Below are 27,258 nucleotides of genomic sequence, written 5' to 3' on the forward strand. Positions count from 1 at the left end.
CGCAACAGGCGTGCTATTTCTTCACGCTGGAAATCTCTTTACTCCATTCTTGGAAATCTCTTTATTCCATTCACATTGCTAGTCCCCAGTGCAACAGGACCAGTCCCAGAAAAAAGTGTGGACGCTATGAAATCTCAAAAAGCAGTAAGGCTTCTTTTATGCAGTGAAAGTAAAATTATGTTCTACTAAAATCTCAAAAGAACTATTTCAAATATTTACCGAAAATTGCGCAAAAAATATAATGTGAAATATGAAACTTCCTGGCAGATTAAAACTGTGTGCCGGACCGAGACTCGAACTCGGGACCTTTGCCTTTCGAGGGCAAGTGCTCTGCCAATTGAGCTACCCAAGCACGACTCGCGCCCCCTCCTTACAGCTCTAATTCCGCCAGTACCTTGCCTCCTACATTCCAAACTTCACAGAAGCTCTCCTGCGAACCTTGCAGAACTAGCACTCCTGGAAGAAAGGATATTGCGAATACATGGCTTAGCCACAGCCTGGGGGTTGTTTCTAGAGTGAAATTTTCACTCTACAGCGGTGTGTGCGCTGATATGAAACTTCCTGGCAGATTAAAACTGTGTGCCGGACCGAGACCCGAACTCGGGACCTTTGCCTTCGCGGGAAAGTGCTCTACCAACTGAGATACCCAAGCACGACTCACGCCCCGTCCTCACAGAGAGCTTCTGTGAAGTTTGGAAGGTAGGAGGCGAGGTACTGTCGGAATTAAAGCTGTGAGGACGGGGCGTGGGTCGTGCTTGAGTAGCTCAGTTGGTAGACCACTTGCCGGCAAAGGTCCCTAGTTCGAGTCTCGGTCGGGCACACAGTTTTAATCTGCCCAGAAGTTTCGTATCAGCGTACACTCCGCTGCAGAGTGAAAATCTCATTCTGGAAACATCCCTAGGCTGTGGCTAAGCCACGTCTCTGCAATATCCTTTCATTCTAGAATGTGAAATATGCTGGGTGAAACTTATTGCCGTATACATCGATAATTTTTGGAAAAATTATCAATATATCGATATTTTACCAACAGTCCAATTTTGTAGTCCTAGTATAAACTAACTGAAATAATTGTTTCTCTTACCTTGGACCGTTGACAGCGAAGATTGACCGCCCGGCCACGGAGTCGTCAGTTTCCGGTATGGTAAAATTCAGCCGGTAGAAGGAGGAAAAGTCTGAGGCCAAGACACGGCCCACGAGCTCGGGGTCCTTGACCATCAGGAGCGGCTGATCGAAGGCGAACATTCCCATGAAGGGCTCGTCCCCTGCGCGCAGGTAGCACTCGTATATGGGCTCCCCCATGTGCTGGCGGCCCGTCACGACGCCGCCCATGTTGCCGACGACCAGCGTCGGCTTCACGTAGGGCACCCCGAGCTTCCTCCAGAGAGAGTAGTGACGCGTCGTGTACCAGTAGAGCAGCGGCAGCAGCACGAGCAGGCCGTCCAGCACCCAGCTCCCAGTCACCAGCGCCATGGTTGTCCCGCGGTCCGGCTGCTGCTGCAGACAAGAGAACACTGAAGTGAGTCAGCTCTCTAAGTCGTCACGATGCGCAGCGTCATCCCAAGGCCGTTTGCCCCTCCACTTCTGCAGGCCGACCGGCGAGCATTAGCGCAGCAGCGTACATCGCAGTCTAGCACAACACTCGCTATACTCCGGCTCGTTTTCGTTACCCACAGCGTTAGGCTAGGCGCAAATTGAGACGCGTATAGCGCGTGTGGCGCGAAGCAGCGCAGCGCGCGTTTTTGTAACATCACAGGTTCGAATGGGGCCGCTCAAGTTGCGACGCGACGCGACTGGGACGCGACACGCGCCTGCGGCAGGTCGCGCGGCGTTGTGGTTGAGGCACAGTTTTCTCGCGCCGCGCGTCGCGCTTGCCTCGCTAGCACCGTGGGCAATTTGAGGAGGGGAGCGGAAGAGTAGCCCGGCCATATGCTCACATCGGAACGGCGCATATGAGCAGTGGTAGTGTTGCCCATACGATGAATTTTGCCTTACTGTGTACTAAGTTTTATTGCCTTTCGGTAGTGTTACGTTTCTCGCCATTTAAACGCTCCGTCTTTCTTCGTTAGTACATTATACTTTTCTGTTATTTATATCTGTATACTTTTTTTTCTTCTGTCAAGAAAAGTGCATATTTGAGTAACTGATGAGCCATTGGCCGCTGGAATTGTATCATATGCCTCCGCGATGTTTTTAGATCGCAAGAAAGGACATAGTATCGGTTTGCAGTAACATAAAGGAAGAAATTTCATGTTTATTTTCGTACTGGGAATCTCTTGTTTCGCTAGCTGTCGATAACTCTTAAAAAATTACTCACTGGAGTGAAATAAATAAAAAAAGAAGTATAAGTACTGGTATATCGCCATAGATACGAAAGTTCCGTGTGTTTAAGAATTGGCAAAACACTCTCCTCCTTGTGTTCTATCATTCGCCAAACTTTCGTTTCGATGTCTCGAACGGTTTAGGAGATACGAGAGACGTTGCGAGTATTTCATTCTCGCGGGCGTGAGATCGGGTGTGAGCGCGCCACATGGGATCCATTTTCTCGAGATCGGAGGCAGATAGAGACCTCCTCCCAAGTCTAATCAAAAATTCAGCATGTTAGCTAAATTTCATGCGCAGCAACATATGGTGTAATACGCACCAAACGCAAAAATCATAGCGACCCCTAATTTCCGTTGCAAGCTTTTCGAGTTTTGCGTAGTGTCTTATTAAAACGTGCACATCACAATAAGAATGGTCATTAGCGAGGTGATGAGTACTTCGTCACGAAGCTGACATATAACGCTACAAGTAAGGCAAAAATCATATATTTTCAGTGAATAGTTTCCGTAAAATCGTTTGAGAAAGGTAACAGGTTGCGCGCACTTTGGTTCTGTCAGCGCAGAGTGTCGCCAGTCGTTGCGTGCGAAGTATGGTTGCACGCGTCGCAATATGCGCTGCACCCGCGCGACTCGTGCAGCACGTACGTGTCGCACTGTAGTGTCGTGTCACGTGACACGTGCTATACGCGTCTCAATTTGCGCCTAGCCTTAGCAGCGTGCCAAGCGGCCAGCAAGCGAATTTCTGAATAAAAAAAAAAAAATGGTTCAAATGGCTCTGAGCACTATGGGACTTAACATCTATGGTCATCAGTCCCTGAGAACTTAGAACTACTTAAACCTAACTAACCTAAGGACATCACACAACACCCAGTCATCACGAGGCAGAGAAAATCCCTGACCCCGCCGGGAATCGAACCCGAGAACCCGGGCGTGGGAAGCGAGAACGCCACCGCACGACCACGAGCTGCGGACTTCTGAATACAATACCGGATGAGAGCGAATTGGTCTGTAACATAGTAGCGCCGGCCGGTGTGGCCGAGCGGTTCTAGGCGCTTCAGTCTGGAACCGCGCGACCGCTACGGTCGCAGGTTCCAATCCTGCCTCGGGCATGGACGTGTGTGATGTCATTAGGTTAGTTAGGTTTAAGTAGTTCTAAGTTCTAGGGGACTGATGACCTCAGATGTTAAGTCCCATAGTGCTCGGAGCCACTTTTTTGTAACATAGTACTTATATTAAGGAGTGTATTTAGTGCCATGAAAATGGACAATAACTAAAAAGTGACACCACAGTTGCCAGGGAGAGGAGGGTTGCAGAGGAGGCTGTTTCGTAACAAGTGTCTACCCTCACTGTGAATAACTGGATGCCTTTTGTGAGTAGGGGTTGTAGGTAGTAATCGCGATATGCACTTAGAATTGCTTCATCATTCTATAAAAAAATAAATAAAAAAGGTTGTTAGAACTAAGCAGACCTGTCTCATTGACTCATTAATTCGTGGTTTAACAAAACACCTGCAAAATCTAAATATAATTTACATTCGCCATATTAAAATTGAAAGCGGGCAAAGAAAATTCTTTTTCGCTTTAAAGTTTGTTCAGACGTTAATATTTGAGACGAGGGTAGGGTCCGCGCGATTGCTACGGTCGCAGGTTCGAATCCTGCCTCGGGCATGGATGTGTGTGATGTCCTTAGGTTAGTTAGGTTTAAGTAGTTCTAAGTTCTAGGGGACTGATGACCTCAGATGTTAAGTCCCATAGTGCTCAGAGCCATTTGAACCATTTTGAGGGTAGGGTGGGGAGGGGGGGAGAAGGGGAGAAGGGGATTGGGGTACTAGCTGATATCTGATTGCATTCAGAGGTAATCCCACAAAGGTTAGGAGCCACTGATCTACATCTATATTCTGCAGAAGTATTTTCTATGAACGGATGTCCATTTATTGTCTGTATTTCAGTTTTTAGGTTTTACTTCTGATACGTATCGAAAATGAAATCTAAGATCCAATGTCTCTGTATTTTGCTCTCATTTCCGATAAGTATCGTAAATAAAACCTAAAAACCGAAATACATATTTTATGACTGAAAGTCCGTCAACCTTCTGTATCTTCTATTTTCTGTATGCGTCACATGTGGATTCTTTAAAAAATGAAACAAGTGTTTCCTTTCTTGTGTCTCTATTACTGTACTCCCCACACGACGTGTTCCACAAACATCCACAGTCTTGATACTTCTCTAGAACCTCTGTCATTAATGTTTCGACCGCCCCGCACTTTGTCATGTGTATTATTACAGCAGCATTTAATTCCGCGCAGTGACAAAAGACGAACTTTGTCGGGCAGTTATCACGACAGCGCTACATACGGCACAGTTTGCTGGGTGGGTGGTTCTGCCCGACCGACAACCCGAAAAGGAGGATTCATTGGTCGGCCTACACATGGCCTACACATCTCCACTTTGTCGGTTGATCTGTCGGTTGGTTGATGCCCTTGTAGGGGGGGGGGGGGAGGGAGGCTTTAGCGAACCACCAAAGGAAGTTCGCATTTCGAGAAACCAAAGGAAGTTTACATTTGATTCGTTACGGCTCTAGCAGCACGCAGCTCGTGGTCTCGCATTCTCGCTTCCCGAGCAAGGGGTCCCGGGTTCGATCCCCAGTGGAGTTAGGGATTTTTCATTTGCCTCGAGATGACTGGGCGTTTATTTTGTCCTCATCATTTCATCTTCATTCCTGAAAGTGGGGAGAGTGGACTGAGCAAAGGTTGGGAATTTGTACGGGCGCTGATAATGTCTTAGTTGAGCGCCCCACAAACCAAACATCATCATCGGCTCTCGCAGTACGGGAAGCTTTCGTCTGTTATCTCTTCTACTTTTCTTGTTGCTTACGTGGCTTGCGCTAGTGATGCAGCAGAGATTTGAAAATATAGATCAAGGTGAGGTAAAGCACCTCTAAGGGGAACCGAGCTTTCACCAAACCATGCTTATTGACGGAAGCATCCCCCTTACATATTTTATTATTACGTATTATAAGGTAGCACATCAAATACTATCCAGTGAAAAAGAAATCAGGCGTCCACAAGGAGGCACTTTCTCCTGTTGTGAAACCTGGTTACAGGCTTCTAATTCATTACAGAATCTTCTCGAATTTCTGGCAGGGACCGTCTCCGACGAAATAAACTTCAGGTTAACACCGCTTGGAGGGACAGGAAGTACTGGTGCGATGTGGGTGTTGGGATGGTTTGAAGACCACTTTTTAATTTTTTTTTGAATAGCTAGAAAAACGCGGCTTCTAGCAAAAATGTTTCCTTGTACAAATATAAACTAGATTGAATTTCGTATAGAAAGCGCCCATAAAACTTCGTGAAACGCTCTGTAGTTATTTCTTGAGACGTACTGGGGTAGATAGAGTGGAAAATCACCTGTTCTATCCATCAGTTTGCAGACCTATGAACGAGGGACGTGCATGAACACAATACCACTGGCGAGGTGTAGTCTGTTGTAACCTCTCAACAAAAATATTCCGTAAACGCCCTACAGAAAAAATATAATTATTTATATCATTCACATTCTGCGTAGCCTACTAACAGATAAATGAATTCCCTAACCTACCAATAATACAATGTGACTAATCTCTCAATAAAATTGTGGCTCACTTATAACCTTTGAATAATTGACTGTGAATGTAAACTGGTAAATTTTGGACGTCAGCAGTGCTGCGTTATGGCCCTGTAAGATCATTCTGAATAAAAAGAAAATTCTTACCTCAATAAGGTCGCCGGATAACGCATATATATCTGCTCCTATAAGAAATTTTTCTGGCACAGCCGAGTGCAATGCTGACCGATAGATTTTTCATGTATAAAAAGAACAACTGAGTTTTCTTTGCAAAAATCGGGATGACCATGGATTGGAGAAATTAGTAAATTCTTTAAATTGAGATGATAGATTGTCAAAAGTTACTTTTGTATAAGAAATATTATTATTAAGAGATTCTTTACACACATTTACATGGGACTTGGGTCTGAGATTCTCTAATAACTTACATATCGCATGCAGCACGTGAGGAATCCATCAAAATTACATCTGCTCGAGCGCGCTAGCAACAAATTCCTTAATCATGGACCTCTTACACTGTGTATAAACCTTTCCTCCCGCTCCTGCATTACACATCTCCCCCCTACACCCTGTTACATTCCAGGACGCAATTTAGCTCTTAATACGGCTCTACTGAACTTCGGTGAGGTATACACATTTAATATTTGTTTTTAACCCACTTTTCAAAGATAAAAATTAATTTTATACCGTTAGAACAATATTTCAGAGAAATTAGTTAAGCCTAGAAACATCGTCACCATGCCATATTTTGGGAAAAATCAGAGAAATGGATGGAGATATTTGAATCATCAATATGTAGTTGGCATTGCAAGCGAAATACTTAGTTTGATATAGTTTAAGGCATGACGTTGGGAATGTGAGAGATAAACTGATATAAGCGGGAATATATAAAATGCAATGTGCTTCATGTGGTGCGAAATATGTAGGACACACAGACCCTTCCAGACTGGATAATTACGATAAATCTGTAATAGCTAAATGCATGTGTGAGACAGGCCACCTGCTAAAAGCCGCTAAAGAGTATTCAGAGGTGGTTCATGCAGTGAAGAAAAGAAGGAAGCATGACCTACTTGAAAAATCGTATATATCAATTCGTCAAGATAGATTTAATTATTTGCTTAATGTCAATCAAGAGAGAGTGGGAAGGGATTCTTCAAGGGGTTCATGGATTATCTTTTGAACTTAACAGTAATGCAATATACACTGAAGCGCCAAAGAAACTGGTATAGGCTTGCGTATTCAAGTACAGAGATATTCAAACAGGCAGTACCAGGCGCTGCGGCCGGCAACGCCAATATAAGACAAGTGTGTGGCGCAGCTGTTAGATCGGTTACTGCTGCTACAGTAGCAGGTTGTCAAGATTTAAGTAATTTTGAACGTGGTGTTATATTCGGTGCACGAGCGATGGGACACAGCATCTACATCTATATCTACATCCATATTCCGCAATCCACCATACGGTGCGTGGCGGAGGGTACCTCATACCACAACTAGCATTTTCTCTCTCGGTTCCACTCCCAAACAAAATGAGGGAAAAATGACTGCCTATATGCCTCTGTATGAGCCCTAATCTCTCTTATCTTATCTTTGTGGTCTTTCCACAAAATATAAGTTGGCGGCAGTAAAATTGTACTGCAGTCAGCCTCAAATGCTGGTTCTCTAAATTTCCTCAGTAGCGATTCATCAAAAGAATGCCTCCTTTCCTCTAGAGACTCCCACCAAAGTTCCTGAAGCCTTTCCGCAACACTCGCGTGATGATCAAACCTACGAGTAACAAATCTAGCAGCCTGCCTCTGAATTGTTTCTGTGTCCTCCCTCAATCCGACCTGATAGGGATCCCAAACACTCGAGCAGTACTCAAGAATAGGTCATATTAGTGTTTTATAAGCTGTCTCCTTTACAGATGAACCACATCTTCGCAAAATTCTACCAATGAACTGAAGACTACTATCCGCCTTCCCCCCAACTGCCATTACATGCTTGTCCCACTTCATATCCCTCTGCAATGTTACGCCCAAATATTTAATCGACGTGACTGTGTCAAGCGCTACACTACTACTGTAGTATTCAAACATTACGGGATTCTTTTTCCTATTCATCTGCATTAATTTACATTTATCTATATTTAGAGTTAGCTGCCATTCTTTACACCAATCACAAATCCTGTCCAAGTCATCTTGTATCCTCCTACAATCAGTCAACGACGACACCTTCCCGTACACCACAGCATCATCAGCAAACAGCCGCACATTGCTATCCACCCTATCCAAAAGATCATTTATGTAGACAGAGAATAACAGCGGACCTACCACACTTCCCTCGGGCACTACAGATGAAACCCTCACCTCCGATGAACACCCACCATCGAGGAACACTCACCATCGAGGACAACATACTGGGTTTTATTACTTAAGAAGTCTTCGAGCCAGTCACATATTTGGGAACCAATCCCATATGCTCGTACCTTAGTTAGGAGTCTGCAGTGGGGCACCGAGTCAAACGCTTTCTGGAATTCAAGGAATATGGCATCCGTCTGATACCCTTCATCCATGGTTTGCAAGATATCATGGGAAAAAAGGGCGAGTTGCGTTTCGCAGGAGCAACGCTTTCTAAAGCCGTGCTGATGCATGGACAGCAACTTCTCTGTCTCAAGGAAATTCATTATATTCGAACAGAGAATATGTTCGAGAATCCTGCAACAAACCGATGTTAAGGATATTGGTCTGTTATTTTGAGAATCCGTCCTTCTACCCTTCTTATATACAGGCGTCAACTGTGCTTTCTTCCAGTCACTCGGGACTTTACGTTGGGCAAGAGATTCGCGATAAATGCAAGCTAAGTAAGGAGCCAATGCAGTAGAGTACTCTCTGTAAAACCGAATTGGAATCCCATCAGGACCTGGCGATTTATTTATTTTCAAACCATTCAGCTGCTTCACAACCCCAAGGATGTCTATCTGAGATAGCGATAACGTGGGGATTGTCTAGTATGACAATGTCACGAAAGTGCCGTGAATATCAGGAGCCCGGTAAAACATCCAATCTCCGACAACGCTGAGGCGGGAAAAAAGATCCTGCACGAACGGGACCGACGACGACTAAAGTGACAGAAGTGCAACTCTTCCGTAAATTGTTGCAGATTTCGATGCTAGGCCATCAACAAGTGTCAGCGTGCGAACCATTCAACGAAACATCGTCGATATGGGCTTTCGGAGCCGAAGGTCCACTCGTGTACCCTTGACGACTGCACTACCCCTCACCAGGACCCGTCAACACCGACATTAGACTGTTGACGACTGGAAATATGTTGCCTGATCGGGTGAGTCTCGTTTCAAATTGTACCGAGTGGATGGACCTGTACGGGTATGGAGACAACCTCATGAATCCATGGGCCCTGCATGTCGGCAGGGGACTGTTCAAGCTGGTGCAAGCTCTGTAACGATGTGGGGCGTGTGCAATTGGAGTGATACGGGATCCCTGATACGTCTAGATAGGACTCTGATAGATGACAGGTAAGTAAGCATCCTGTCTGATCACCTGCGTCCATTCATGTCCATTGTGCACCCCGACGGACTTGGTCAAGTCCAACAGGACAATGCGACATCCCACATGTCCAGAATTGCTACAGAGTGTCCCCGGGAACACTTTTCTGTGTTTAAACACTTCCGCTGGCCACCAGATTCCCCAGACATGAACATTAATGAGCTTATCTGGGATGCCTTGCAACTTGCTGTTCAGAAGAAATCTGCACACTGTCGTACGCTTACGGATTTATGGACACTCCTGCAAGATTAATTGTGTCAGTTCACTCCAACACTACTTCAGACATTACTCTAGTCCATGCCGCGTCGTGTTGCGGCACTTCTGCGTGCTCACGGCGGCCCTACACGATATTAGGTAGGTGTACAAGTTTCTTTGGCTCTTCAGTGTATGTGAGCAATTTGCGTAGATAACTGTTGGCAACATTGTTTCTTTATAGCCTCTGTGCTATCTCTGGAATATAGTGAAATGGTCGGTGGCTCCGTGTAGTGATGTTAAGCTTATGCGGTCAGTGTTACAACTATAGAAAAGCAGCACTTTCGCGAACGGGCGGTAGTATGAAGAAGCAATACAGAGAACCTAGTGTTACCGGTTTTAAAGCAAGACAAGGACTTTATGTCTGAATACCTTTACTTGTTTCATGACTAGTTCGTGGTTTTCAAGTGCGTGTGTATGAAGGGTTGATGCAGAGAGCCCAATGACAGGGGTTTGGCTGCCGAAACACGTGGCCATGGACACTATTCTTCGCAGTTGTGCATTGTACGCTAAATGGCAATAACGATAACGGTTATTGGCTCAACGCTATCTCCAGCCCTTGAGATGGATAATACTAGAGTGATTTTGGTTAACTTCTGTCATCGTGTGAGACCATAGTTGACGGCCGACCACAGTCACTAACAACCACGCCCCCCCCCCCCCCCCAAACAGTCTCTTAGGAGTTGCAGAACATTTTACTTCCTAATGTGGTACTATTAGCAATGTTCCTCATACTGTGTTCCACGGGACCTTGGGGATCCGTGATCACTTCAGCGTTCCTTGAAACGCGTCGTTTCTAAGAGCCAAGCAAAAAATTAACATTGAAACACTGAAAAAAGAGAATGACACTAACCGTCACGACCACGTACTAATTTGGGTAGTCGGCACGAAGCGACACGTAAAGCGAATACGGCTGTACCTATCAGGAAGGCGACGGAAACTTAATAGACGGCAACCTCAACAACGAGATGATGCTATGGCATTTTCCAAGCTTGAGGTCAATAAAAAATTAATTTTCGACGCCACCGAACGAACTCATGGATTTCATTAACAACAAATCATGAATTAAACCGGCTGCAGTTGATTCCAGAGGGCTGGTCCCAGGACTGACCTGCGCTATGTAAAGACACTAACGGAAAAAATTCGCAATACGAGAAAATGATTAACGTAAAGTTTGAAATTTCAGGAATACATTTCTCTATGTAACATATGTAAGTGATTAACAGTGAAGATCACAGGCCCAGTGTACACTATGCGATCAAAAGTATCCGGACACCCCCAAAACATATGTTTTTCATGTTAGGTCCATTGTGCTGTCACCTACTGCAGTCATTAGACATCATCAGAGAGCAGAATGGGGTGCTCCGCGGAACTCGCAGACTTCGAACTTGATCAGGTGATTGGGTGTCACTACACTCTGCGCGCGAGATTTCCACACTCCTAAACATCCCTAGGTCCACTGTTTCTGATGTGGCAGTGAAGTGGAAACATGAAGGAACACGTACAGCACAAAAGCGTATAGGCCGACTTCGTCTGTTGACTGACAGAGACCGCCGATAGTTGAAGAGGGTCGTAATGTGTTATAGGCAGACATCTATCCAGACCATCACACAAAAATTCCAAACTGCATCAAGATCCACTGCCAAGTACTATGACAGTTAGGCGGGAGGTGAGAAAACGTTTATTTCATGGTCGAGTGGCTGCTTATAAGCCACACATCACTCCAGTAAGTGCCAAGCGACGCCTCACTTGGTGTAAGGAGCGATTGGACGATTGAACAGGGGAAAAACATTGTGTGGAGTGACGTATCACGGTACACGATGTGGCAGTCTGATGGCAGGGTGTGGGTATGGCTATTGGCCAGTGAACTTCATCTGCCAGCGTGTGTCGTGGCAACAGTAAAACTCGGAGGCGGTGGTATTATGGTGTGGTCGTGTTTTTCAAGGAGAGGGCTTGCACCCCTTGTTGTTTTCCGTGGCACTATAAAAATACAAGCCTACATTGACCTTTCGAGCACCTTCTTGCTTCCCACTGATGAAGAACAATTTAGGGATGGCGATTGCATCTTTCAACACGATTGTGCACCTGTTCATAATGCGTGGTGTGTGGCGGAGCGGTTACACGACAATAACATCCCTGTAATGGACTGGCCTGTACAGAGTCCTGACCTGAGTCCTATAGAACACCTGCTTTGGAACACCGACTTCGTTTCAGGTCTCACTGACCGGTATCGATACCTCTCCTCAGTGCAGCACCGTGAAGACTAGGCTGCCATTCCCCAGCACCTGACTGAACGTATGCCAGCGAGAGTGGAAGCTGTCATCAAGGCTAAGAGTGGGCCAACACCATACTGAATTCCAGCACTTCCGATGGCGGGCGCCACGAACTTGTAAGTCATTTCCAGCCAGCTGTCCGGATACTTTTGACCACGTAGTGTATCCAGCACTGAGACAGGTTGGTTGCTGGCCCTCAACTGGCCTCCTATCCAATACGCGGCCATCACTGGCACCGAGGCAGAACCGGCGTTCATCAGGAAAAAGAAAGCAACATGTAACGCCGGACATGCATATCCTCCTATTTCCATCTATTGTACTATAACTTTGTTTTCCTTATTTTTGTTACCTGAATATATAACATTTCTGTGACTTCGTGTATTGTAGTTGTTTTACTATTTGTATATACACTCCTGGAAATTGAAATAAGAACACCGTGAATTCATTGTCCCAGGAAGGGGAAACTTTATTGACACATTCCTGGGGTCAGATACATCACATGATCACACTGACAGAACCACAGGCACATAGACACAGGAAACAGAGCATGCACAATGTCGGCACTAGTACAGTGTATATCCACCTTTCGCAGCAATGCAGGCTGCTATTCTCCCATAAAGACGATCGTAGAGATGCTGGATGTAGTCCTGTGGAACGGCTTGCCATGCCATTTCCATCCATTCACGCCTGTCGCGACACCACTGGAGGCGGGCTGCACGATGTTGGGGCGTGAGCGGAAGACGGCCTAACGGTGTGCGGGACCGTAGCCCAGCTTCATGGAGACGGTTGCGAATGGTCTTCGCCGATACCCCAGGAGCAACAGTGTCCCTAATTTGCTGGGAAGTGGCGGTGCGGTCCCCTACGGCACTGCGTAGGATCCTACGGTCTTGGCGTGCATCCGTGCGTCGCTGCGGTCCGGTCCCAGGTCGACGGACACGTGCACCTTCCGCCGACCACTGGCGACAACATCGATGTACTGTGGAGACCTCACGCCCCACGTGTTGAGCAATTCGGCGGTACGTCCACCCGGCCTCCCGCATGCCCACTATACGCCCTCGCTCAAAGTCCGTCAACTGCACATACGGTTCACGTCCACGCTGTCGCGGCATGCTACCAGTGTTAAAGACTGCGATGGAGCTCCGTATGCCACGGCAAACTGGCTGACACTGACGGCGGCGGTGCACAAATGCTGCGCAGCTAGCGCCATTCGACGGCCAACACCGCGGTTCCTGGTGTGTCCGCTGTGGCGTGCGTGTGATCATTGCTTGTACAGCCCTCTCGCAGTGTCCGGAGCAAGTATGGTGGGTCTGACACACCGGTGTCAATGTGTTCTTTTTTCCATTTCCAGGAGTGTATATATTTATGCACTTATGTCGATGTATAATGGGTTGTTTTGTAAATATTATTTGTATTTTTACGCTGGGTCTTGCCTAGGGAAAACTATGTTATCGAACGAATACGTCGATAGGTCGTGTGGAGAACCAGAGTGTTTAGGATCTTTGGTAGTGTTAACTCTGCCGCGTGGAGCGCGGGCAGAGAGGGAGTCTGGCTGGAGTAGCGAGTGGAGCAGGTGTGTTGTGTGACGCTCCCGCGAGTTGCCGCGCTTTCGGGGTTTGGCAGCATGTAATTGCGCTCGACTTGCGATGATAGTTTCGGACACGGTGTCGCGGACGGGAAGCATTAGCTGGCGCACGTCGAGAGGCCGTTTCGCCTGGTGACCGTGTCGAGAGGAAGGCGCGCCAACATCCAGCTTCTGCAACAGCGACGGCCGACAATGAGTGACTGTCGCCACCTCCTCGATCGACGGCTTCAAACCTTCAATCAACCAACAAGGAAGACTGGAAGCACGTAAAGTTTTAGAACTGTATGGCAGACCTCAGTTTTTAAAACTGTTCAAATCACCAAATTACAGCAACGTAGCATGAACCTTTGTTGCTCATTGTCCCAATTGCATTACCAAGCAGGGTCCCTTCCTTTTCCGGAATGAACCCGAGTGTCGTTGAAATTCAAACGCCAGCATCATTAGATTTCACTGCTTTAATTTCAAAGTTCAGTTAAAGTATTCATAGCTGGCTACAATACTTAGATCACACAGGCACAAATTGAGAGCGCGAGTTTTGTTACCATATTTTAGCTTACCTGTGACTGCAGCTCAGCTTGGTACGTATTAAATTTTACTACTGTTAATTGTTCAGAATCATTTAATTCAAGTTCAAAGTTAAATCCCTTATTTCTGAATTGCGTAGATTCAAGTAGCTTTTGAAATGATTGTTGAGGTAGTCCAAGACTAACCGTAGTTTACTGAATTTCGATGTGCTTCAGAAAGAAAGCTCACTATTAACTTCAGTCACTAAATTAATTTTCGATTTTCCGGTTTTATTAATTCTTTTGCTAAATTAAGTCAGGGTGTAGCGAAATTTATTACTTCTGACAAACTTTCAGTTTTCACACTACACGTGTCAACCTTCAGTTGCCACGCTTCTAGTGCTAATTATATGTGTAATAACCTTTCTTTTTCAGTTACTATAGTAATTGTCCTTAGGACTGGCGACCGTGATTTCCCCCAAATCTCAAATACCTAATTACCGCTAGTTATTTGTTAACGTAACGGCCGCACATTTACTTTCTTTATTAACTTTACCCCTATTTCAAAATTAATTTCCACCAGTTTCATTAGAATTTTTCCTTTCATTTAGATGTAACCCTTTCCTCCCTCTTTACCGACAGATTAACTTCGGTGACGATTGCTTTTCCCAAATTTCCATTAGGTACACGCGGTTTAATTTTTCACTGTCATTAAGGTCGATAAGTGAGGGGGAGGTTACAAACAGACCTCTACGCTGCCCACTAATGATCTCTCGCTTGACACCGCTCAAGCCTCAAATGGCTTGGAGTCAGTGGATGCTCGCTACAGGCCGTCCGGCTCGGTGTTGTCCTTGAAGTAACCGAGTTCCAGCAGTTCCATAATATGTCACTATGGTGCCAACTGCTGCTCAGGTTGCTGCTGCATATGCATTGCGATGTGCCAGAGCCACAAGCTGAACACGACCGTCTTCCCTCTCGGTATTGCCACGTGGCCGTCTGGAGCCTGGTCTGGTTTGATGCAGCTCTCCATGCTACTCTATCCTGTGCAAGCTTCTTCATCTCCCAGTACCTACTGCAACCTACATCATTCTGTATCTGTTTAGTGTATTCATCTCTTGGTCTCCCTCTACGATTTTTACCCTCCACGCTGCCCTCCAATACTAAATTGGTGATCCCTTGATGCCTCAGAACATGTCCTACAACCGATCCCTTCTTCTGGTCAAGTTGTGCCACAACCTTCTCTTCTCCCCAATCCTATTCAATACTTCCTCGTTAGTTATGTGATCTACCCAGCTAATCTTCAGCATTCTACTGTAGCACCACGTTTCGAAAGCTTCTATTCTCTTCTTGTCCAAACTACACTCATGGAAATGGAAAAAAGAACACATTGACACCGGTGTATCAGACCCACCATACTTGCTCCGGACACTGCGAGAGGGCTGTACAAGCAATGATCACACGCACGGCACAGCGGACACACCAGGAACCGCGGTGTTGGCCGTCGAATGGCGCTAGCTGCGCAGCATTTGTGCACCGCCGCCGTCAGTGTCAGCCAGTTTGCCGTGGCATACGGAGCTCCATCGCAGTCTTTAACACTGGTAGCATGCCGCGACAGCGTGGACGTGAACCGTATGTGCAGTTGACGGACTTTGAGCGAGGGCGTATAGTGGGCATGCGGGAGGCAGGGTGGACGTACTGCCGAATTGCTCAACACGTGGGGCGTGAGGTCTCCATAGTACATCGATGTTGTCGCCAGTGGTCGGCGGAAGGTGCACGTGCCCGTCGACCTGGGACCGGACCGCAGCGACGCACGGATGCACGCCAAGACCGCAGGATCCTACGCAGTGCCGTAGGGGACCGCACCGCTACTTCCCAGCAAATTAGGGACACTGTTGCTCCTGGGATATCGGCGAGGACCATTCGCAACCGTCTCCATGAAGCTGGGCTACGGTCCCGCACACCGTTAGGCCGTCTTCCGCTCACGCCCCAACATCGTGCAGCCCGCCTCCAGTGGTGTCGCGACAGGCGTGAATGGAGGGACGAATGGAGACGTGTCGTCTTCAGCGATGAGAGTCGCTTCTGCCTTGGTGCCAATGATGGTCGTATGCGTGTTTGGCGCCGTGCAGGTGAGCGCCACAATCAGGACTGCATACGACCGAGGCACACAGGGCCAACACCCGGCATCATGGTGTGGGGAGCGATCTCCTACACTGGCCGTACACCACTGGTGATCGTCGAGGGGACACTGAATAGTGCACGGTACATCGAAACCGTCATCGAACCCATCGTTCTACCATTCCTAGACCGGCAAGGGAACTTGCTGTTCCAACAGGACAATGCACGTCCGCATGTATCCCGTGCCACCCAACGTGCTCTAGAAGGTGTAAGTCAACTACCCTGGCCAGCAAGATCTCCGGATCTGTCCCCCATTGAGCATGTTTGGGACTGGATGAAGCGTCGTCTCACGCGGTCTGCACGTCCAGCACGAACGCTGGTCCAACTGAGGCGCTAGGTGGAAATAGCATGGCAAGCTGTTCCACAGGACTACATCCAGCATCTCTACGATCGTCTCCATGGGAGAATAGCAGCCTGCATTGCTGCGAAAGGTGGATATACACTGTACTAGTGCCGACATTGTGCATGCTCTGTTGCCTGTGTCTATGTGCCTGTGGTTCTGTCAGTGTGATCATGTGATGTATCTGACCCCAGGAATGTGTCAATAAAGTTTCCCCTTCCTGGGACAATGAATTCACGGTGTTCTTATTTCAATTTCCAGGAGTGTATTTATCGTCCATGTTTCAGTTCCATACATGGCTACACTCCATACAAATACTTTCAGAAGCGACTTCCTGACACTTAAATCAATACTCGATGTTAACAAATTTGTCTTCTTCAGAAACGCTTTCCTTGCCATTGCCAGTCTACATTGTATATCCTCTCTACTTCGACCATCATCAGTTATTTTGCTCCCCAAGTAGCAAAACTCCTTGACTACTTTAAGCGTCTCATTTCCTAATCTAATACACTCAGCATCACCTAACTTAATTCGACTACATTCCATTATCCTTGTTTTTCTTTTGTTGGTGTTTATCTTATATCCTCCTTTCAAGACACTATCCATTCCATTCAACTGCTCTTCCAAGTCCTTTGCTGTCTCTGAGAGAATTACACTGTCATCGGCGAACCTCAAAGTTTGTATTTCTTCTCCATGGATTTTAATACCTACTCCGAATTTATCTTTTGTTTCCTTTACTGCTTGCTCAATATACAGATTGAACAACATTGGGGAGAGGAGATAGTGTTAGCGCAGAAATCGCCTACAGACAGTAACTGAGGCGGAATAAGGGGAACCAGCCCGCATTCGCAGAGGCAGATGGAAAACCGCCTTAAAAACCATCCACAGACTGGCCGGCACACCGGACCTCGACACTCATCCGGCAGGCGGATTCGTCCCGGGGACCGGCACGCCTTCCCACCCGGAAAGCAGTGCGTTAGACCGCACGGCTAACCGGGCGGGCTCCAACTCAAGTTACCTTAATAACGTTGGTGTTACTTTTGAAATTAATTTTTGAAGCAAATAAATTTTCATTTTTGTTGTGGATAATTCATTTACACAATGTTACATTAAAACGTATAACACAAAACAAACCAGGGGTTCCTTAACAGAAACGGACACTGAAAAGGTAAAATATAAAGAAGTCCTAGTCTATACACACTGAGATAGTTTGCGCTCTGGTAAGATACTGGACGTGTATTTGGGCGAACGGGGGTTCAAATCTCTGTTCAGCAAACCAGACTTAGGTTTTCCGTGATTTTCCTAAATCACTTAAGGCCAATGCAGGTATGCTTCCTTTAAGAGCACGGAGTAATTTCTTCCCCGAGCTTTCCGAATCTGAGCTTGTGATCTGCTCCTCCTCCTCTCTGTCAATGGGACGTCAACGTCTAATCTAATCTAATCTAATGTAAGCATAAGAAAGGAAGGAAGATTAGACGTTGCTGTCCCGTTGACAGAGAGGAGGTGGTTATCAGCTCCGATTCTCTGGCAGTATACAACGCTAAGGAGAAAATTACACCAGGACAGTGAAAGATTTCACAACAAACGGGCGCGGGAGAGGCTGGTTTTCGAGGTCGCGACGCAGACTTACATCAGTCTTCTGAATGAGCATTAACTGAATTTTCTGTCTTTGCTTCACAGGATCTGACAGTTTGTGTCGTTAAGCGACTATCTCGGTGTAGTATCATTGCCACAGATACTACTACAACTCCGCGCCAACACAAGGTTGGCAACCCGTCATCTGCCGAGCACAGCGCACTCTAGCGGGCTGTGCAGCTCGACGGAACTGGAGTCTGCCTCGTTCACTTCTTAGCTACACTCCTGGAAATTGAAATAAGAACACCGTGAATTCATTGTCCCAGGAAGGGGAAACTTTATTGACACATTCCTGGGGTCAGATACATCACATGATCACACTGACAGAACCACAGGCACATAGACACAGGCAACAGAGCATGCACAATGTCGGCACTAGTACAGTGTATATCCACCTTTCGCAGCAATGCAGGCTGCTATTCTCCCATGGAGACGATCGTAGAGATGCTGGATGTAGTCCTGTGGAACAGCTTGCCATGCCATTTCCACCTAGCGCCTCAGTTGGACCAGCGTTCGTGCTGGACGTGCAGACCGCGTGAGACGACGCTTCATCCAGTCCCAAACATGCTCAATGGGGGACAGATCCGGAGATCTTGCTGGCCAGGGTAGTTGACTTACACCTTCTAGAGCACGTTGGGTGGCACGGGATACATGCGGACGTGCATTGTCCTGTTGGAACAGCAAGTTCCCTTGCCGGTCTAGGAATGGTAGAACGATGGGTTCGATGACGGTTTGGATGTACCGTGCACTATTCAGTGTCCCCTCGACGATCACCAGTGGTGTACGGCCAGTGTAGGAGATCGCTCCCCACACCATGATGCCGGGTGTTGGCCCTGTGTGCCTCGGTCGTATGCAGTCCTGATTGTGGCGCTCACCTGCACGGCGCCAAACACGCATACGACCATCATTGGCACCGAGGCAGAAGCGACTCTCATCGCTGAAGACGACACGTCTCCATTCGTCCCTCCATTCACGCCTGTCGCGACACCACTGGAGGCGGGCTGCACGATGTTGGGGCGTGAGCAGAAGACGGCCTAACGGTGTGCGGGACCGTAGCCCAGCTTCATGGAGACAGTTGCGAATGGTCCTCGCCGATACGCCAGGAGCAACAGTGTCCCTAATTTGCTGGGAAGTGGCGGTGCGGTCCCCTACGGCACTGCGTAGGATCCTACGGTCTTGGCGTGCATCCGTGCGTCGCTGCGGTCCGGTCCCAGGTCGACTGGCACGTGCACCTTCCGCCGACCACTGGCGACAACATCGATGTAGTGTGGAGACCTCACGCCCCACGTGTTGAGCAATTCGGCGGTATGTCCACCCGGCCTCCCGCATGCCCACTATACGCCCTCGCTCAAAGTCCGTCAGCTGCACATACGGTTCACGTCCACGCTGTCGCGGCATGCTACCAGTGTTAAAGACTGCGATGGAGCTCCGTATGCCACGGCAAACTGGCTGACACTGACGGCGGCGGTGCACAAATGCTGCGCAGCTAGCGCCATTCGACGGCCAACACCGCGGTTCCTGGTGTGTCCGCTGTACCGTGCGTGTAATCATTGCTTGTACAGCCCTCTCGCAGTGTCCGGAGCAAGTATGGTGGGTCTGTCACACCGGTGTCAATGTGTTCTTTTTTCCATTTCCAGGAGTGTAGATTTCGACCTAGGCAGACGCACTTTCATAATCGGCCCTCAGCCAGTTCTGTAATGTTTGCATTGATTCTCTGAGGAGGGTCCATCAGGCTTAGTCCCTGAGAATATGTTGTATTAGTCCATGGTATTCCATGTTACGAGATTGTCGGTTCATAGCCGCAGCTGCAGTCCTACATACTACTGAAGAGAAGTAATTTCATTGTACTATGTGTTTCTTGAATAATAATCCTTCTCTCTAACAGTGTGCCGTACCGCATATTATTGCAACCTGGACCCGTTCAACTCCTATCAACTCGCCCTCCTACTTATTTGCATTTAGTAACGAGCTGAAAACACCCACGCGTTTTGTGCCCTTAAACAGTGAGACACAATACTCGGGATCCGGTACTAGTGGCAGGTTGCCTACCTAATGGCTACCAAACGCACCTGCTGACTTCCAAAGTACTTTACACGTAGGTTCAACCTTTGCGAATCTTTCTGTACTACCGACCCTACTTGCAACATACGAGGGGCGTTCAGTAAGTAATGCAACACTTTTTTCTCGGCCAATTTCAGTTGGAAAAAAATCGTAACTTTTTGTGGGACATCGTGAAATATTCCAGCTTCCGCCCTCATTGTTTCATGAAGCTCTGATAGGTGGATGCGTTATACGGAGACTTCAAAATGGCGTCTGTAACGGAGGTGAATTCCGAGCACAGAACTGTTGTTGAGTTCACATCGGCGGAAACCAAGAGCATCGCAGATATTCATAGGCGCTTGCACAACGTCTACAGAGACCTAGAAGGGAACAAAAGCAGGGTGAGTCTCTGGGCGAGACGTCATCACCACAATAAGGTTGCGCAAACTTGTCCTATATCACGCGTGCCGACCGTCTTCGCACAGGTGTGACTCCTGCAATGTTCGAACGTGCGGACACACTCATTCGACGTGTTTGAGTACAATGAAACACCTCTCTGCCCGACTGGACGTCTCTGCTGGTAATGCTGACATAAAACTTCCTGGCAGATTAAAACTGTGTGCCCGACCGAGACTCGAACTCGGGACCTTTGCCTTTCGCGGGCAAGTGCTCTACCATGTGAGCTACCGAAGCACGGCTCACGCCCGGTACTCACAGCTTTACTTCTGCCAGTATCTCGTCTCCTACCTTCCAAACTTTACAGAAGCTCTCCTGCGAACCTTGCAGAACTAGCACTCCTGAAAGAAAGGATACTGCGGAGACATGGCTTAGCCACAGCCTGGGGGATGTTTCCAGAATGAGATTTTCACTCTGCAGCGGAGTGTGCGCTGATATGAAGTAAAGCTGTGAGTACCGGGCGTGAGTCGGGCTTCGGTAGCTCAGATGGTAGAGCACTTGCCCGCGAAAGGCAAAGGTCCCGAGTTCGAGTCTCGGTCGGGCACACAGTTTTAATCTGCCAGGAAGTTTCATATCAGCGCACACTCCGCTGCAGAGTGAAAATCTCATTCTGGAATACTGACATACTTGACTACCAGTCCGGCTTCTCAAACGTATGTGTGGCAATTGGGTTCCTCGCTACCTAACAAGAACACGAAGAGCTTCCAACTGTTGGCCCGGTGAAAGATTCTCTCCACAGGAAGCAGTACGCACATGACGGGTAGGTTACTGATGCAGCAAGACGTTGGCTCCGATGTCGACCAGTAGAGTGGTACCATGCGGGCTATGCTAAACTGTCGGCTCTGCAAATGAGAGCGTATGTAGACAGTGAACCATCGCTAGCAAAGTCGGCTGTACAACTGGGGCGAGTGCTAGGGAGTCTCTCTAGACTAGACTTGCCGTGTGGCGGCGCTCTGTCTGCAATTACTGATAGTGGCGACACGCGGGTCCGACGTACACTAACGCACCGCGGCCGCTTTAAAGGCTACCACCTAGTTGACGAGAGGCCGTCGCATTGAACAAAGATTATGTTGGAAGATAAGGTTTTGTAGCCAAAAGAGTGGGGAATAATTTGGTGTATTGGAATCCTGAATAAAATCAAAAGAAATGTTGCATTACTTACTGAAACGTACCTCGTAGTCTCCAGAATGGATCCACATATACCACTGAAGGCACCTGCAAAATATGTCAACGTGCGACACGTAGTTTAGGGGATGACATCCTAGATATTTAATTGCGTGAAAAACTAGCTTCTCCTTAAAACAGGGCGCACTAAAACTTTAACATCAGGCGTAACGTTTTAATTTATTACTTCTTTGTAACTAACTTTATTTGGATCAGTCTTGCAGCCAATATCTATGTACAGGGTGATCATAATTAAAATTCCGGTTTAAAAATGCTGTAAAAAAAAAAAAAGAGCCGTTGCCCAGAGTGACGCCAAATTTGAACGTAATATTATCGAAGAAAGGGGGAACGTTATGGAAACAAAAAATAAAAATAAAAATACAAAAATTAAAAAAAATTAAAATTAATGAATGGCCGAGCGGTTCTAGGCGCTACAGTCTGGAACCGCGCGACCGATACGGTCGCAGGTTCGAATCCTGCCTCGGGAACGGGTGTGTGTGATGTCCTTAGGTTAGTTAGGTGTAAGCAGTTCTAAGTTCTAGGGGACTGATGACCTCAGAAGTTAAGTCCCATAGTGCTCAGAGCCATTTGAACCATTTGAAGTTCTCCGTTTGCAAACCGCCACTTGACCTCTCCTGTGGTGCTGTGGCCATGTTTTATACTGACGTCCGGTCATTTGCTCCAGATCCTTGGCAGACATCGGACCAACAACTTTTTTCTTACCCTTGAGTGTCCGTAACGTCTGTAGAGTTACTGGCACACCGTCACCAAGCCTGTCAAAGAGCTTTACCAGAAGCGCACGACACAGACAGTCATGCCTAGCGTCTCAGACGCAAAGAGAGGAAACGATCTTGTACCCCACGTCTTATTTTGCATAGTCTGCCGTTTATAGAGCGGTCTACTGTTAAAATTTTCGTTAAGTTTTTTGTTCAATAACGTTTCCCCCTTCTTCGATAGTATTCCTTTCAAATTTGACGTTCGTTTTTTACAGCGTTTTGAAAAAAGAACTTTAATTATAATCACCCTGTATATCACTGGACATACCTGGAAAATTATATCACTGTACGACACATGGTTCATGACATATGCTGTCTGAAACGTTGAGATGCACGGGGAACTTTCTTTTACTTAAAATGGAGCGCAAATTACTCAGCCTGTATTCATCCAGTGGTTCATATTGAGAACACTTGGGGACTTCCAAAAAACTCTAAAAATAATATCAAACCTTTTATAAAAATTTTCTCGGTTATACGGTTTAACATCATACGCTGAGGTGACAAAAGTCATGGGATAGTGACACAGATGGGGACATCGCGTCCGCAAGGTATAAAACGGCAGTGTACAGGCGGAGGTTAGCAGTTGCACTCAGGTGAGTCATGTGTAAAGCTTCCCGACGTGATTGTGGCCGCTCGACGAGTATCAGCATGTTTGAACGCGCAACAGTAGTTGGGACTAGACGCATGGGAGATTCCATTTCGGAAATCGCTGGGAATCTAACATTCCGACACCCACAGAGCCAAGAGTCTGCCGAGATCAACAAATTTCTGGCATTACTTCTCACCGGGGGCAACGAGTGGCCAACGACATTCACTTAACGACCGATACCAGCAACGTTAGTATAGAAATATCAGTGCTCACAGACAAGCAACAATGCGTGAAATAATCGCAGAAATAAATGTGGGGAAGTACGACGAACGTCTCCGTTAGGGCAGTGTAGCGAAATTTGGCGTTAATGGGCTACGACAATAGAGAGGCGAGTGCATTTGCCAACAGCAAATCACCTGCAGCGCCTCTTCTGGGCTCGTGACCGTATCGGTTGGACCCTAGACGACCGGATATCCGTGGCCTGGTCAGATCAGTCCCGATTTCAGTTGGTTAGAGCTGTTGGCAGGGTTCGACTGTGGTGCAGACCCCACGAAACCACAGGCCTAAATTGTCAACAAGGCACTGTGCGAGCTGATCGTGGCTCCATAATGATGTGAGTTCTATTTACATGGAATAAACTGGGTCCTCTGGATGATCGGCTACTTGGTGACCATTTGCAGCCATTGATGGACTTCATTTTCCGAAACAACGTTGGAATCTTTATGGATAACCATGCGCTTTGTCACTGGGCCACAATTGTTCGCGATTTGTTTGAGGAACATTCTGGACAGTTCGAGCGAATGATTTGGCCACGCAGATCGCCCGACATGAATCCCGTCGTTTATGCGATATAATCGACAGGTACATTCGTGCACAAAAATTCCTCCATCGGTAAAACTTTCGCAATTACGGACGGCTATAGAGGCAGCAGGGTTCAGTATTTCTGTAGGGGACTTCCAACGACTTGTTGAGTAGGTGCCACTATGCCAGGGAAAAGGTGGTTGTAAGGGGTTCACCACCCTGCTGGAGCAAATGTAATTTCGATGTATTGCTCACACGCGCTGCCTGCGACAGATAATATCTTTGCTGCAATAGAGTCACAGGTCAGAGCAGTCTCGGCAGTTGTTGCAATCGCTCGCTGCAACAGAGCAGTTGCAATCGCTCGCTGCTACAGGGCAGTTGTTGTCTGTCGCAGGTACAGCACAGTTCATAGCCACATATTGTAAGCTAAATTTTATTATTTTTAAGGCATGCGCGTAGTTAAGTCACTCGTCTGAGATATTAATATGAATTTGTTTCAATCTTTTTTGTGATTCGTCGGCATCAGTTGACCCAGAATTGTAATATTCAATTTTTCGTATAATGTATTGCAGATCTTTATCAATAATATAATTTTTACCAGTCAACAAAAGAAGGAAGGAACAATTTTGCCTTAAGTCATTACCAGTCCCGATCCAGTCATTTATTTAAATTTAAATATTTCAGAAATTTTCTCAGATCATAATCATGTGTTCGTTAGTAAACAGACGACCAGCTGTGCAGCAAAGTCAGTTTTTCTAATAATTCAGATCTCAGACAAATGTTGTCCAGTATTGGTAGATAGGCCAGCACTGCACTAAGCCGTGCCATTTACGAGCAGATATATAGACAGCGTTAACCGGGGACTAGATCATGAGGTAAGAATTTTTCAGTTTATCTCTCACCGACAGATTCAGATTGATTTCACAGGACCATGGCGTAGCGCTGCTTACGTCAAGATTTATCAGTTTTCATCAGTTGAGATTTAAAAAATATACATATAATTTATTTAATACGAGAAGGTTACAAGGTGCGACACGATATTAGGTGATATCCTGTGACTTGTCATCTCAGTGTGTTTTTAACACATTAACTCATTTTTAATCAGACGTTTAAAGCTGTTTTATACATTGGATTCTACTCCGTAAAGAATCGGAGGTTTACTGGTAAGACCTGTATTACTAAATGGCTAAGATGGTGTACTGTCAGAGTTACAGGTTACCTATCTAATAGTTTCCAGGGGCAACTAAGATTTGATTTTCAGTATTTCGTATTATTATTGACCGAATTTAAAGATTTTTTAATGATTTCGCAATATACCGATTAAAGTTAAGACTATAATTCAAGAAGTCAAGGATTACAGTTAGAAACTGTGTGTATGTCGTCAGGGAGCGTAACTCACAGCGCGCAAATTACCCAGACGTCACTCATTTACCAAATGGGAATGGGAGCTTTGGCGACTTCCAACAGACTTTACATACAATTTCGAAACTCTGCGACTGGCATTCCACACAAAATAACGAAATGAAAAATATTTTTTTCTTCTTAAATTTTCGCTGTTCATGCAGCAAAACCTCAGTATCAGGCAGGACGATTTTATTTATTACTTCTCAACCACTAATTCAGACCACAACATATTTTGTAGACAGTATCCACATATACCAATGAATTTACCTGCAAAATTATATCATTTTGCAACACATTGCCGGCCTGGGTGACCGAGCGGCTCTAGGCGCTACAGTCTGGAACCGCGCGACCGTTACGGTCGCAGATTCGAATCCTGCCTCGGACATGGATGTGTGTGATGTCCTTAGGTTAGTTAGGTTTAAGTAGTTCTAAGTTCTAGGGGACTGATGACCTCAGAAATTGAGTCTCATAGTGCTCACAGCCATTTGAACCACATCACATAACTCAGGAGATACGACGGGAACAATGAGACGCGTGAAACGGAGTTCGAGTCTTAAAAAAAGTCGACGGTGGAGTGGATGTAGCGATTAAATACCAAACACTTTCATAAAGTTCCGCAAATTGTTATTTGTTTGATCAGGAATCGGCTTTTAGGTTGTTAGGGTACTGTCAGGTAACAGCTGAATGATGCATCGAACGTGCGACTAACACAGTCATTACTGATAAACAATACATAAAATTATGACATACACAGTGTTTCTAAAGGAAAGTATTACATTTTATGATACAAAAAATTTATTACATTTAACCAGAAAATTGTGATTGCTGTGATGTGTGAAAGTCGTTAGACTTAACAACATATTTAAAAATAGTTGACTTTGTTATCGTAATCTGACATTTTCATAATGCATTTAACGGAAGGTTCAAATGGCTCTAAGCACTATGGGACTTAACATCTGAGGTCATCAGTCCCCTAGAACTTAGAACTACTTAAACCTAACTAACCTAAGGACATCACACACATCCATGCCCGAGGCAGGATTCGAGCCTGCGACTGTAGCAGCAGCGCGGTTCCGGATTGAAGCGCCTAGAACCGCTCGGCCACAGAGGCCGGCATTTAGCGGAATTGAAAGAGGAAATCGTGTTCGGCGATTTAAAACTAAGTTAGCATTCTGTGTGATGCTTTAGTGATTTCAAGCATGTTTTAAGAAATGTGTTCGCGTATAAGACACTTCGGCGTTAGAATTCATAAAGGGCACTCGATGACCTGTATGGAAAAAAAAAGTTCTTTGGAACGCCAGATAGGAAACAGGAAGCAGTAGACAGTTACACAAGGACGCGACGTTTAGGTCAGTTATACTGTGTCGCTTCCTAGTGTCACATGTAGCGCCCCTGTAGCATCGCCTGCCGGCAACGGAGCACAAAACACTCACCGTTGTTGACTGCAACTGTAGTTTGTGCACTGAAGCGATGAGATACTGTGTGTGCTGGAGGCGCAGGCCTCGCCTTATGTACCAGAGAGTGCGTGCTGATAAGCCGCCTCACCGTGACGCAGCGGTTCTCAGCTGTCCACTATCAGCGACATATATGGTTGGGAAAGAGCTTGTACACCGTACGCCACGTGTCGATGACAGGAAATTAGTTCCACGTGTTTTACTGGAACGCACCGCCGTAGCCGTCTGAAATGTCTGTACTCACAGCAGTTCGTACAATTAACTTCGCGAGCTGTTAGGGATTTGCGGAATCCGACCAACTATTACCTTTCAGTAGCACACTTCAAATTATTTACTGTATTTTGCTTTT

General features: G+C 46.5%; 1 protein-coding gene and 1 non-coding gene across 2 annotated transcripts in view; both read right to left on the bottom strand.

Moving 5' to 3' along the window:
• LOC126100839 (cytochrome P450 6j1-like) overlaps positions 1-26,930 on the bottom strand; it is a 101,020-nt gene extending 74,090 nt beyond the window's left edge. Inside the window, exons 1-2 of the mRNA XM_049911492.1 lie at positions 26,889-26,930; positions 1,082-1,494 (exon numbers count right to left, since the gene is read on the bottom strand). Coding sequence (XP_049767449.1) covers positions 1,082-1,470 — 389 coding nt within the window. The 5' untranslated portion in view covers positions 1,471-1,494; positions 26,889-26,930. The remainder of the gene's footprint in view (positions 1-1,081; positions 1,495-26,888) is intronic.
• Positions 279-353, bottom strand: Trnas-cga (transfer RNA serine (anticodon CGA)). The gene has a single exon. It is a non-coding gene; the product is annotated as a tRNA-Ser (tRNA).
• Positions 26,931-27,258: the final 328 nt, after the last annotated feature.

The sequence above is a fragment of the Schistocerca cancellata genome, chromosome 9 (assembly GCF_023864275.1).
Source record: "Schistocerca cancellata isolate TAMUIC-IGC-003103 chromosome 9, iqSchCanc2.1, whole genome shotgun sequence".
Classification (NCBI taxonomy): domain Eukaryota; kingdom Metazoa; phylum Arthropoda; class Insecta; order Orthoptera; family Acrididae; genus Schistocerca; species Schistocerca cancellata.